This window comes from Pteropus vampyrus, unplaced genomic scaffold (assembly GCF_000151845.1).
Source record: "Pteropus vampyrus isolate Shadow unplaced genomic scaffold, Pvam_2.0 Scaffold28, whole genome shotgun sequence".
Lineage (NCBI taxonomy): Eukaryota > Metazoa > Chordata > Mammalia > Chiroptera > Pteropodidae > Pteropus > Pteropus vampyrus.
This window is the reverse complement of record NW_011888809.1, coordinates 263,317-276,091: the sequence shown is the minus strand read 5'-3', so window position 1 is coordinate 276,091 and position 12,775 is coordinate 263,317. Positions and strand designations below refer to the sequence as shown.

The window sequence follows — 12,775 nt, the reverse complement described above, 5'->3', positions numbered from 1 at the left end:
ATCCAAGTCCAAACATATTCAGATCTCCTGTTAGAACAGAATTAGACCTTGAGACCTATACCCTACAAAGACTTTCTAGACTGCAAATGACATGAAGTACTTCAGATTTCCAAGGCTGTGCTGAGACCAGCTGAGTCGGGTGCAAAGTATCTTAGACCATCAGAGCTGAAGGGTGCCTTCAAGATCATTTTTTAAAGACAGTTGAGACCCAGAAAGTAATTGATTTGACTAAAGTTCTACAACTGATTAGAGACAGTGTCACCTGATCCTGTTTCTTCTATTCCATACTCTATGTCAGACTGTGGACTCAGTAGGTTATCCTGGGTCAAGGACAAGAAGAAAAAGATTTTTTTTAGAACCATTCGGAAATGTCCTTCACTTCCCAGAACTTCCTGTGCCCAGGTCAGCAAGACTCTCAGCCTTGAATGGGTCATTTGGCCAAGTGCCTGGAAGAACTGAAATTAAAAATGGTCTCCAAGAGAAAACTAGACTCAGATGAGAACAAATAAGGCTTGAAAAACCTTGAGTGGAAGATATGTGGGAAATGAGACGGGCAAAGTCTCATCCTGGAGGGACATGGGGGGAAGGAAAAGATCTGGAGTGGGGCAGGTGTATGGAGCTTAATTCTTGTGATTAGTATGACATTTTCAAGGATAAGGCGTGCGTGAGGTTAGGATTAGACTCAGAAGTGAAAAAGCAGCAAGACCTAGGGAAAGGGGACTGGACCCTCAGCCCAGGGAGGTTGGCACCTTTAGTATTCTATCTGTAGGAAAGGTTGGAAGGAAAAGGATATATACATCTGAGTAGGAGTGGACTTTTGCTCAAGGCTCCCGACAAGCTTGAATTCCCATCTGGGTTTGCATGGCCCAGAGCTCAATTCATATTATTCCTCTTTTTTCCTTCTCCATATTCAGTCTTCTGACAGTGTTAGACATAAAATGTTTCTTACTGCTAGTGCCCCCTGGCTGTCCTGGCCCTTGGACATGAGCTCGTTGCTCAGTCCATGATGGTTGACTGAATGAGTTAGTCAGTCTCCTGGTACAGTCAAGATTTCCCATTGGCACTAGACCCTTGGAAATCCCCTCATCTTAGATTATAAAATAGATATTGTCCTAGTGCCCCAGGACTTAGACTGTTTTGATCTCAGGGGATTCTCTTGCCAATTGCTCTTGAAATTTTGGCTATCTGCCAATACCACCACTGCATTCTCTCTAACCTTAGTCTCTATTGCAGCCTACTTGCCCAATGCCTCAGGCCTCCCCAGTGAACCCAGAAATTGTCCTCCCCAGTGAACCCAGAGCCACTGATTTATCTGAGATCTCCCAGACATTCATGTCAACCTCTAGGTCTTGGCTCCTAATTACAAGACTAAATGAAATGCAACCTACTGCAATTGTATTTCAAAGCCAACATTTTTGACTTGCCACACTTAAAATACAACAGATTTTTTAATTTTAGGGGCAGGCAAAGGAATGGGTGACAACTGAGCAGCGACAAGATGGCTCGGATGACTTTTTAGTTTGCCAGAAGCCCCCGAGAGAAGAGGGGGAAGAGCGGAGAAAGAAAACCCACAGCAGTAGCCAGGACAACCTAGTGGGGTAGTGGATTGGCTTTCTACCAGGGCCAGGGCCAATGGCCAGGGCCTAGAACTGATGCTAAGACTAGGGACAAAGCCGCAACCTTCCATTGACAGCAACTTTGAAATCGGGATCTTCTAGGACCATTTTCTTCAAATCTCCCTGTGTGCTAATCCCCACACCTCTAAGGGCATTTCCATCTCTGTTGATTCCAGCACTTATTTTCACCATCCTGTCTTTTCACCAACATTGTTTCCAGCCATCAGCATCATGTTCTGGGCCATGGGACCTCGGAGGCAGATCCCTCAGAGTCACATCGAAGATTTGGTGGCATCAATTTTCACAGTTTCTAATTACTGCCCCGCAAATTGTTCCCAGAATCAAGACCTAGATTTCTAACCATCTCCTGGACCCTTATTTCCATTGAGATGTGTTACTCTCATCTTAAACTCAGTACAGGCAGAGCTTAGACATATTGCAGATTCTGTTCCAGACCACTGCAATAAAATAAGTATCACAATAAAGCGAATCATAATCTTTTTGCTGGTGAAGGAAGTAAATTAGTAAAAATTTGTAAAGTTTTCAATTTGTAAAAAAGGCAATATCTGTGAAGCTCAGTAAAGCAAAGCACAATAAAATGAGGTATGCCAGTATGTCCAAACTAAGATCACCTTTCTTTCCTCCAAACCTGCTCCTCTTCTCAACTTAGCCATCCTAGCTGAGAACCCCGATCTTCCCTGGTGTCTCCTTTCATCTGGTTCCTCATTACCCAGGCAGTCACGAAGCAGTCACAGCCTTCTCTTCCAAGTCTGCATCTTTGCAATGTAGAATTTAGAAGGGACCTTAGCCAACAGGCAGCAGATCCCCAGTGGAGTCATGGGATTTGCTCAAAGTGATAACACTTAGAGGAAGTGCCAGAACTGGCATCCTTGTGGCCTGCCACCCTGCCCATTGCTCTTGCCAACAGTGTCTTCTTTCTGCATGTGTACGGACCACCTACTCAGAACTTTGTAATCCAAGCTCTTAATCAGTCATCTGAGCCTCTCCCTAATTTTTCCACAATCAACTTATCTTTTTGTGCCACTTCTTCCTGCCACAAATAAGAGCTAACATATTGAGCATTTACCACATGCCAGGTGCTATTCTAAGTGATTTACGTGTATTAACCTAATTCTCACAAACCTAGGAAGGAGAGTACTGTAAACAAAAATCTGGAGATGCCTTTTTAAAGAAATTTAAAGAAGAGTTTATTCAGGTAACTATTTGCAAACCTGGAAACATATAGTCCTTGATGTGAACCAAGAAAACATTCCAAAATGGAGGGAATAGGGCAGGATTTACAAAGGCCCAAGATGCAAGGAGCTGATGCTGATCAAAGAGATAGGTTGCAAGGGGAAACAAGATCATAAACTTACATCATTTGTTTTCTGATTGGTGGGGGCAAACTGGACTTTCTCTGGTTGGCTGACTCAGTGATCCAGCAAATGTGGTTGTGAAGTGAGAACAATGGGTAATACATGACTAAGCATTTATCAAGTCCTTGTTTCAGCCCAGACCTGTAGAACAAAAAGGTTGTTTGGTCACACAGTTATAGTACAGGGAGCATTATTTACCAAAGATGCAAGGAGTATGATGTATTAAACAGTACAATCAACACGGGGCTGGGCAGGGGGCTGCTGGCTCTGCAGGGCATTCCAGAGCCCAAAATGGCAAAGTTATGCTCTGCAAGCAGCTTCAGAGCTCCAGCTGCAAAAATCCAAATTTTGGGCCACAAGTTATGATACTAAAGTTCTAATAAGTCCTCAGTATGATTATTCCCATGTTACAAAAGAGGAAACTGAGGCAAACCACTTCCCTCAATTTGAAATCTCTCCCCTCCCCATCTCTGTTCCTCACTTTCCTCCCCAAACTGTTCAGTTTCTATCTCTTCCAACAGCTCTCCTCTGGCCCCGCCAGCAGCCAGCCGTCTTTCCCCTCCTCTTACCCACAACACGCCTCATCCATTTGTCTGACCCCCTTAGCACTCTGCCTTATGTTAGTTCTCATTTTTGGAGCCTGTGTCCCATTCCCAAAAGCTCCAGCTGCTCCTTACTGAGTCCTAAATATACGCCTGTGCTCCCTGGACACCTCCACAGTGCTCGGCACACAGCACTCCCGTTTAGTACTTCCATTTCGTTCTCTTAAGTGTCCCACCACACTGGGAGTCCTGAACACAACGTTGAGGGCCCGGTGATGAAGCGGGGCCAGCTGACAGATTCCGACATCTCAGAAGGAGCTGTGCGTCAGGCTGACAGTCGAGTCTGAGTTCCTCACCTGCTACAGAGGCTCTGCGACTTGCCTCCAGGCCAGAGAATGACTTCCTTTGCTACATAGGTAGGGCCCAATTTACCTCCCTCTCTCTCCTCCCCCACTTACGGCCTGACCCTCACTACGATGAGCCTGGGACCCATATTCATTTGGGCTTTTAAGAATGAGTCTTTCTCCTCTTGCCCGTGTCTTCTCCATGCCTGACAGGAGGCTGCGTCCCGTTTCCAGATCCCTTTCGTCCTCTTCTGGCTTCTCTGAACTTCCTCCCTGCCTCAGTGGAGTCCTTCTCCTTCTTCTCCCTGGCCCAGTAGCCCTCTTTCCTCTCCTCCTTCTTTCTTCAGGTCACTGTCCTAGGTATTTAGATTCTCATCTCAGCCCTGCCGTTGACGTGCTGTGTTACTGTGGACAAGTTACTTTCCCGCTCTGGGCCTCACTTTTCACATCTATAAAAGGAGAGAGCTGGACTGGACGGTGACTGATGGCCTGCTGAGCCCTCCAAGCCCAGGCTCCTTTTACAGTCCTCCCCGCCTCCTCTCCTCTCTGGGCCCTTCTCTCAGGTCTTCTCTCCCAGGGGCGGCCTGCCCTCGCCCCAGGAGAGCGTGGCCCCAGCTCCTGTTCCCTGCCTAAGCAGCCAGCCCTGGGCCTCCCCGCCAGCCCCGGCCCGTCTGAGAGGCTGGCCCCAAGCCTGGCGGCAACTCCACATTTCTCTGTTTTTCCTTTTTTTTTTCCCTCTTTTTCCCGGAGTTAACAAGAAGCAGATGTGGCGCACGATGGTTGGAGAGGTGGGGGGAGGAAGGGGGAGGCTGGACCGCCAGCCAGACAGGGGGAAGGGAGGGGAATGAGCAAGAGAGGGAGGCTGGAGGCCAGGGCCCGCCCCACGCAGCCACTCCAGCGCCTCTGAGCAGCCACAGGGGTAAAGTCCTGTCACCCCCAGGATCCGGTCACTGGGGAGAACGGATAAGGAGACCAGAGAAGGGCCAGCTGGGGTGAGGGGGCGGAGGCCCAGGAAGCAGCATCTGAGAGGGGCAGGGACCAGGCGCAGGAGGCCCGAGGGGCACAGAGAACAAACTCCTCTCAGAGGTGGAGAAGAGAAGAGCGGAAGGAACCAAGGGAGGGACAGACAGGAGCCTGAGGAGGAAAGAGGAGGGGAGGAGAGGGGTCAGGCCAGGAGGCCAAGGAGGAGGTGTGTGGCCCTGGGCTGCCATCAGGAAGCTGGGGACAGGACCCGACTCTCAGCGCAGCGGGCATCCTCGCTCCAGGCAGAGGCGCCAGTGGTCGGGTGGGATGTGCCTCTGAGGGCCACAGCCGAGCGCCCCCACCATGGCCCCCAGGACCCTCTGGAGCTGCTACCTCTGCTGTCTGCTGACCACAGCCGTGGGGGCAGCTAGCTACCCTCCTCGCGGTTACAGTCTCTACACGGGGAACAGTGGGGCCCTCAGCCCTGGGGGGCCCCAGCCCCAGAGTGCTCCCCGGCCTGCCAGCCGCCACAGGTAAGAGTCTGGGTCCCAGCCCAAGGCTGGGTATAGGTGGAAGGGTGGGTCAGAAAATGGGTATCCTGGTCCCTAGCTTGGCTGTCCTCTCCTGAGCTGTGTCCCCAGTGCGGGGAGGAGGGGGAGAGGAAGCCCATCCATCAGATGACGCCTCACACTCCCACTTTCCCGCCGGGTGTTTCCAGGGCCCCCCTGAATAGATAGGTTCCTCTGTCTAATCTCAGGGGGATCAGCTCCTGTGTCCTTTCCGTAAGGCCTGCAGTTAGGAGCCCAGGGAAACTACCCTGAGGGGTGTGGGTCAGGCCTTCCTGCCAGCTGCGCACCAGCCTGGGATCCTCCAGCAGACCTATCCCTTTCTAGGGCTTCCTTGGCCCTTCTCGTAATCCATGACTCTACTGCCACTCTGCTCTGCTCCCTTCGGCTCTCCAGCCCGACATAAAGCAGAGGCCAGCATGAATGGGGCCAAGAGTGTAGAACTGCAAACCCCACAGGGGACAGGGCTCATCAATGGCTTATTCTCTGCTTAACCCCCAGCTGGACCCCTGCCTGCCTGGTCCTCTCCCCTGAGGGGTGGGTGGAAGCCAGCATCCAGGGAGTCAGCAGAGGGCCCCAGCCAGCCTGCTCACACAGGCCATGCCAAGCTGGGGATTGAGACCGAAAGGGAAACGAATGAATGTGTGAATTCAGAGGCTCCCCGGGAGCCCCTCCCCAGCCATGAGGATCGACTTCTTGGAGTTGGTTTTCCATTCTGTGACTCCTCTCCTTCTTGAAAAGTCTTTATTGACTCTGTCCACACAGGAAGGCGTAGGGGGAGCTGCCGCTGCCTAAGCCCTGGTTCCCACTGGTCCCCAGGGGCGCTTGATCTTTTGACCCTCCCTCAGCCCCTCTGGTAGCCCCTGGCCCTCCTCTGGGGCATGTGTCTCTGGCCCTTGGGCCCAGCTGGGGTTGTGCCTGCAGGAACTGGTGTGCGTACGTGGTGACTCGGACAGTGAGCTGTGTCCTTGAGGATGGAGTGGAGACCTTCGTCAAGCCCGACTACCAGCCCTGTGGCTGGGGCCAGCCCCAGTGTTCCCGCAGCATCATGTGAGCCCCAGTGCTGGGGAATTGGTGGGGGCTGGGCTAGCAAAGCAGGTGGGTGGCTAACTCAGGGAATTTGTACAAAGCAGGTAGCAAGGGGCAGGACCAGGGCCTTCACTCAGAGTCATTTTGAGGAGATGCTGAGGCAAGTTTGGCTGGTGAGATATTGAGGGCACACTTACCTAGACCACCCTGCCAGCCCCAAAATGCCTTCTCTGGATTGGGTCATACTCAAGGAGAGGAATTCAAGGTTCCAGTACAAGACAAGGGGAGGAACAACAGGGATTTGGCCCTTGGCCAAGAAGCTGACAGCTGTCAACTGAGCAAGGCCGCATGCTGGATGGTAAGGGGGATCCAGCCTGAGGGACAGGTCTTGCCCACCAGCAGCTGCTCATCTCTGAGGACAGGGTCCAGGGTCACTGACAGTACAGGGAGGAGTAAAGAGCCCTCCCTCCACCTCTCCTAGGTACCGCAGCTTCCTCCGCCCTCACTACCGCGTGGCCTACAAAACGGTGACAGATATGGAGTGGAGGTGCTGTCAAGGGTATGGGGGTGAGGACTGTGCCGAGAGTCCCGGCCCAGCACTGGGTCCTGCACCTCCCACGCCACGCCCCCGGCTCCGGCCCGGTCGCCCCAACCTTTCTGGCTCTAGTGCGGGCAGCCACCTGAGTGGACTAGGGGGAGAAGGTGAGTATGGGAGCCCTGGGGGAAGAGAAGTGGGAGACGGTGCTGGGTGGAAAATGTGGGGCCAGGGTGCTGAGGGAAAACACCAAGCTTCAAGTCAGAAAAAAAAGACAGGAGGGAGTTAATGAGATCCCTGAGTTTCCCTGTCTGCGGGCGTGTGTGTGTGTGTGTGTGTGTGTGTGTGTGTGTGTGTGTGTGTGTGTGTGTGTAACAGACAGAGATGGAGAGAAAAAGAAGGCAGAGAAAGTGAATGTGCTCACACACGCCCACATGTGGCCAAGATACTTCCTAACTGGGAATAGTTGCGGGGGGGAAAGGGGAATTCCTTTGAGAAGCTTGGTCCAAGGGGATAGGCAGTTGAGACTACAAATCCTAGCATGCACTGCAACTGACTACAGGTCCCAGGCCCCTCGGTGGCCTCTGGAGACTAGGTCCCAGAATGCTGCAATCCCTGTTGCCTTCCCATGTACGTGCCAGGCGCTGCGGATGTGCTGTGTTTGCCTGCCAGGGAGATAGCCATGCTGTAATTATGGAAACAGGAACTTCTGGCCAACTCTTTCCCCCATCCAGCTAGAGCCCACAGGCTTGCCACTGAACCTTGTTTGTCCCCTGTGGTGTTGTGGAGAGGTGCTGCCCAGGAAGAGCCACTGTCATGCAGTCCACAGTGCCTCGCCCACATTGCCATTTCACTTGTCCTGAGGGAGCAACATAGTGTCATATCTATTTCACAGATGAGGAAACAATTTCCATAAAGTTAAGAGGCCCTCTGGACAGTGGAAAGAACATGGGCTTGGTGGTCAGATGGATGACCTGGGTTTGAAACTTGGCTCTGCCACTTATTAAGCTTGTAATCCATGGCCCAGTTACTTAATTTCTCTGGTCCTCTTTCTCAACCTACAAAATGGGAAAAGCTAATGGTAGCTGCCCAATGGAGTTGTTAGGGGAAAGATTTGTCCTAGAGGTATTCAGTGAATGGGAGTTTCCTTCCATCTCTCTTGCCCAAATTACCTAAATTGGTGGAATCAACTAAGACCTCTGGCCTCATGTTGGAACTGGGGAGCTGGACCTAGGAGGTAGGCACCTGGCTCTGAGGTCCAGCCCCTCCGCTATGTCTTCCCCTCTCTGCCAGGTCCTGGGGAGTCAGAGAAGGTACAGCAGCTGGAGGAGCAGGTACAGAGCCTGACAAAGGAGCTTCAGGGCCTTCGGAGTGTACTGCAGGGACTGAGTGGGCGCCTGGCAGAAGATGTCCAGAAGGCTGTGGAGACAGCCTTTAATGGGAGGCAGCAGCCAGCAGATGCCGCTGCCCGCCCCGGTGTGCACGAAACCCTCCATGAGATCCAGCAGCAGCTGCAGCTCCTGGACAACCGCGTTTCCACCCACGACCAGGAGCTAGGTCATCTCAACAACCATCACAGTGGTGGTGGCGGCAGTGGCGGCAGGGCCCTGGACCCAACCCCAGCCCCTCCTGGCCACAGTGAGCAGCTGCTACGGGAGCTGGAGCAGCGACTGCAGCAGTCCTGCTCTGTGTGTTTGGCGGGGCTGGATGGCTTCCGCCGGCAGCAGCAAGATGACAGAGAGCGGCTCCGAGCACTGGAGAAGCTACTGGCCTCCATGGAGGAGGGGCAGCGGCAGCTCGCTGGGCAGGTCCTGGGCCGCAGGCCCCCTCAGGAATGCTGCCCTCCAGAGCTGGGCCGGCGACTGGCAGATCTGGAGCGGAGGCTGGAGGTCGTGGCTGGCTCAGTGACAGTGTTGAGTGGGCGGCGAGGCACCGAGCTGGAAGGAGCAGCCGGGCAGGGAGGCCATCCCCCAGGCTATACCAGCTTAGCATCCCGCCTCTCTCGCCTGGAGAACCGATTCAATTCCACCCTGGGTCCCTCAGAGGAGCAGGAAGAAGGCTGGCCTGTGCGTCCTGGGGGACTGGGACACTGGCTGCCTGCTGCCCGGGGCCGACTAGAGAAGCTAGAGGGGCTGCTGGCCAATGTGAGTGGGGAGCTGGGTGGACGGCTAGACCTGCTGGAAGAGCAGGTGGCAGGGGCTGTACAGGCATGTGGGCAGCTCTGCTCTGGGGCCCCAGGGGAGCAGGACTCCCAGGTCAGTGAGATCCTCAGTGCCTTGGAGCGCAGGATGCTGGACAGCGAGGGACAGCTGCGGCTGGTGGGCTCAGGACTGCACAAGGTGGAAGAAGCTGGGGAGGGCCGGCAGACCATACTGGAGGGACTGCAAGGGGTCATAGGCCAGCTCCAGAGTCGTGTCGATGCGCAAGATGAGACAGCTGCAGAGTTCACACTTCAGCTGAATCTCACAGCTGCACGGCTGGGTCAACTGGAGGGCCTGCTGCAGGCCCGTGGGGATGAGGGCTGTGGGGCCTGCGGTGGTGTCCAAGAGGAACTGGGCCGCCTTCGGGACGGTGTGGAGCGCTGCTCCTGCCCTCTGCTTCCCCCACGGGGCCCTGGGGCCGGCCCAGGTGTTGGGGGGCCAAGCCGTGGGCCTCTGGATGGCTTCAGTGTGTTCGGGGGCAGCTCAGGCTCAGCCCTACAGGCCCTGCAAGGAGAGCTCTCTGAGGTTATTCTTACCTTCAGCTCCCTCAATGACTCATTGCATGAGCTCCAAACCACTGTGGAGGGCCAGGGCGCTGATCTGGCTGACCTGGGAGCCACCAAGGACCGCATTATCTCTGAGATTAACAGGCTACAGCAGGAGGCCACAGAGCATGTTACAGAGAGTGAAGAGCGCTTCCGAGGCCTGGAAGAGGGTCAGGCACAGGCTGGCCAGTGCCCCAGCCTAGAGGGACGACTGGGCCGTCTTGAGGGAGTCTGTGAGCGATTGGACACGGTGGCTGGGGGGCTGCAGGGCCTACGTGAGGGCCTTTCAAGACACGTGGCTGGGCTCTGGGCTGGGCTACGGGAAACCAACAGCACCAGCCAGACACAGGCAGCCCTGCTGGAGAAGCTGCTGGGGGGGCAGGCCGGCCTGGGCAGGCGGCTTGGTGCTCTGAACAGTTCCCTACTGCTCCTGGAGGACCGACTTCACCAACTCGGCCTGAGGGACCTCACTGGTAAGGGGACAAGAGGAGGCCCGGGGCAGTGCACAGGGACCCCTCCCCCGCTCCCCAGCAACAACCCAGCCTTAACCTCATCTACTTTCTCTTTGCTCTGCCCAGCACAAATTGCAGACCCACCACTGACCTAGGGGGTGGTTTATCCACAAGAGATGATCCAAGGTCCCAGCCCCCGGTCCTTCCCTGGCAACTCAGACAGGCCTGTGGGTGGAGGTGGGGTGCTGCTCTGCCAGCCAGCTATCCAGCATGGGCAGCGAGGGGTCCCATTAACCTGTCCGTGGAGCTACCACCCTCTTTGTCCTTTGGGAACTCCTTTTATGGTTCTCTTTCAACTTTTGTCATTGTAGGGCCTGCAGGTGAGGCTGGGCCCCCAGGGCCTCCTGGAGTGCAGGGACCTCCAGGCCCTGCTGGACCTCCAGGACTTCCGGGCAAGGATGGACAAAAGGGGCCCATCGGGCCACCAGGTATGTGGGCTGAGGTCCTTGCTGCAGCCAGGGTTACCACCACCCATGGGCAGCCCCAGGCTTGACGTTCGACTCTGAATTTGACAGGGAAGGGGGGAAAAGGGATGAGGAGTTGGGGGTCCTAGATGGCTGATAGTGACTATGAAAGTGACTGGTCACTGTGTTGGCTAATTGGATATGGTGGCCTCACTACTATACTGAAGACCAAGGCTGAGCCTACAAAGGCTGTGTCAAATGTAACAGGCCGGGTGCTAAGGGCTTATGGCCTGGCAGTTGAACAGAGTGGACCTATCTCCTCATTTCTTAGTACCTCCATTCCTGCTTTAAAGTCTGCCTAGCACCTAGCACAGCAGGACCGACTCAGCAGATGTTTGCTGAGTGTCTTAGCAAGAGCTGCCCTACTTCTCACTGCTCCCTTTCCTCCTCCCACAGGTCCCCAAGGTGAACAGGGTAAGTTCTCATTTGATGCTGGAGGGAGGAGAACTGAATTAGGGGTTGGAGGATGGAAAGCCTCAGGCAGGCCTGGGGGTAGAGACTCAGGAGCGGAAGGGGGCTTGGCAGCTCTGCACTGAGCATCCACTCTGACACCCATCCTATCCCCACCCAGGAGTGGAAGGGGCTCCAGCAGCCTCTGTGCCCCGGGTGGCCTTTTCAGCTGCCCTGAGTTTGCCCCGGTCTGAACCGGGCACGGTGCCCTTCGACAGAGTCCTGCTCAACGATGGGAACTACTATGATCCAGTGACCGGTAAGCCTGAGAGCGGGCTACATTGGGGGAACCACGGGCCGCGGGGAGGCTGTGCAGTGCTGTGTCCTCATCCTTGCCCCTTCAGACAAGCCGAATCTCTCTCTCCGTGCTCTGGTTTGGGGAGAGCCTTATTCTTTCCTCCATTTATTCATTCTCACCACAGGTTGAGTTGAACGCTGGCGTGGGGAGGGGAGGAGCCAGTGGTTCAACAGCTCTTTATTGGGGGGCTGCTCTTGCCCAGGCACTGTTTTGAGTGCTGGGGATCCGGTAATGAACATCAAATCCCCTGCCCTCGTGGAGCTTACATGCTCCTGGAAGAGAGGTGAAAAGACCCAGCAGGTCCCTCCCTAGTCCAAGAGCTCAGGGTCTCGAAGTCTTCCCGGCCCCTGCCACTTGCCTCTCCTAACTGCCATCCTTGTCCTCAGGCGTGTTCACCGCGCCGCTGGCCGGCCGCTACTTGCTGAGTGCGGTGCTGACTGGTCATCGGCATGAGAAAGTGGAGGCTGTGCTGTCCCGCTCCAACCTGGGCGTGGCCCGCATAGACTCAGGTGGCTACGAGCCTGAGGGCCTGGAAAATAAGCCGGTGGCTGAGAGCCAGCCCAGCCCGGGGGCCTTGGGCGTCTTCAGCCTCATCCTGCCTCTGCAGGCCGGGGACACGGTCTGCATCGATCTGGTCATGGGGCAGCTGGCGCACTCTGAGGAGCCGCTCACCATCTTCAGCGGAGCCCTGCTTTACGGGGACCTGGAGCTAGAACAGGCGTAGACACGAGGCCGGGCCGGACCAGCCCGAAGTGTCTACGCCTGCCAAAGAGCCAGCGGGGGCGGCGGGCTCCCCTTCCCGGACGGGGCGCCATCCGGGCACCCCAGCCTCGGGCGAGTCGCAGTCTCTGGACCCGTCGCAGCACAGGCTCCCAGAGCTGCCTCCTCCCCACGAACGGAGCGCATCGGGTTGGGGTCTCCGGAGTCTCCTCGTCTGGACTTTTGGCCTGATCACATTCCCTTGCAGGACCCGGGCTGTGGAGGAGCCGATCCTGGCACCCTTTGCTCCCCGCAATTGGCCTCTAGGCCGATTCCCTGGGTTCCAGGGCTTTCCCGAGGGTGCTCCGGCCCCCACCGCCATACTAAACTATTCAGGAATAGACACTTGGTTTTTATAAAAAAACAAACAAAACAAAACACGCCGTCTACTTCAGTATGTTCAGGGGTAGATAGTACACAGGGGACAGGATGGGGGAGCCCCTGGCTACGAATCCGGGTCGCGCCCTCCGCTCTGCGCGGGAAGGCTCTGCCCGCACTTGCTCCGGACACGCGGGCCATACTAGATGCGCCAGCGACTTAGAGCCGTCGCGGGACGCTCTTCATGATCACGCCAG

General features: G+C 55.4%; 1 protein-coding gene across 2 annotated transcripts; it reads left to right on the top strand.

Moving 5' to 3' along the window:
- The first annotated feature begins 3,573 nt into the window (after positions 1 to 3,573).
- On the top strand, positions 3,574 to 12,578 carry EMILIN1 (elastin microfibril interfacer 1). Of its 2 annotated transcripts, XM_023528516.1 has the most exons (9): positions 3,574 to 4,355; positions 5,216 to 5,374; positions 6,332 to 6,457; positions 6,918 to 7,138; positions 8,265 to 10,190; positions 10,541 to 10,657; positions 11,090 to 11,107; positions 11,265 to 11,402; positions 11,828 to 12,578. In XM_023528516.1, exons 1-9 carry the CDS (start codon positions 4,048 to 4,050, stop codon positions 12,163 to 12,165), a joined length of 3,351 nt encoding a protein of 1,116 aa, XP_023384284.1. In that variant the 5' UTR covers positions 3,574 to 4,047; the 3' UTR covers positions 12,166 to 12,578. The 2 variants fall into 2 exon arrangements, with proteins under 2 accessions (XP_023384284.1, XP_011354804.1); XM_011356502.1 differs by lacking the exon at positions 3,574 to 4,355 and having other exon boundaries at positions 4,724 to 5,374.
- Positions 12,579 to 12,775: the final 197 nt, after the last annotated feature.

Excerpts from the sequence above, each read along its gene's own strand:
- EMILIN1 (XM_023528516.1), top strand. The coding sequence starts at position 4,048 with ATGAGTCTTTCTCCTCTTGCCCGTGTCTTCTCCATGCCTGACAGGAGG. Across the intron at positions 5,375-6,331 it reads CGGCCTGCCAGCCGCCACAG|GAACTGGTGTGCGTACGTGG; the intron begins GTAAGAGTCTGG and ends TTGTGCCTGCAG. Across the intron at positions 10,191-10,540 it reads CGGCCTGAGGGACCTCACTG|GGCCTGCAGGTGAGGCTGGG; the intron begins GTAAGGGGACAA and ends TTGTCATTGTAG.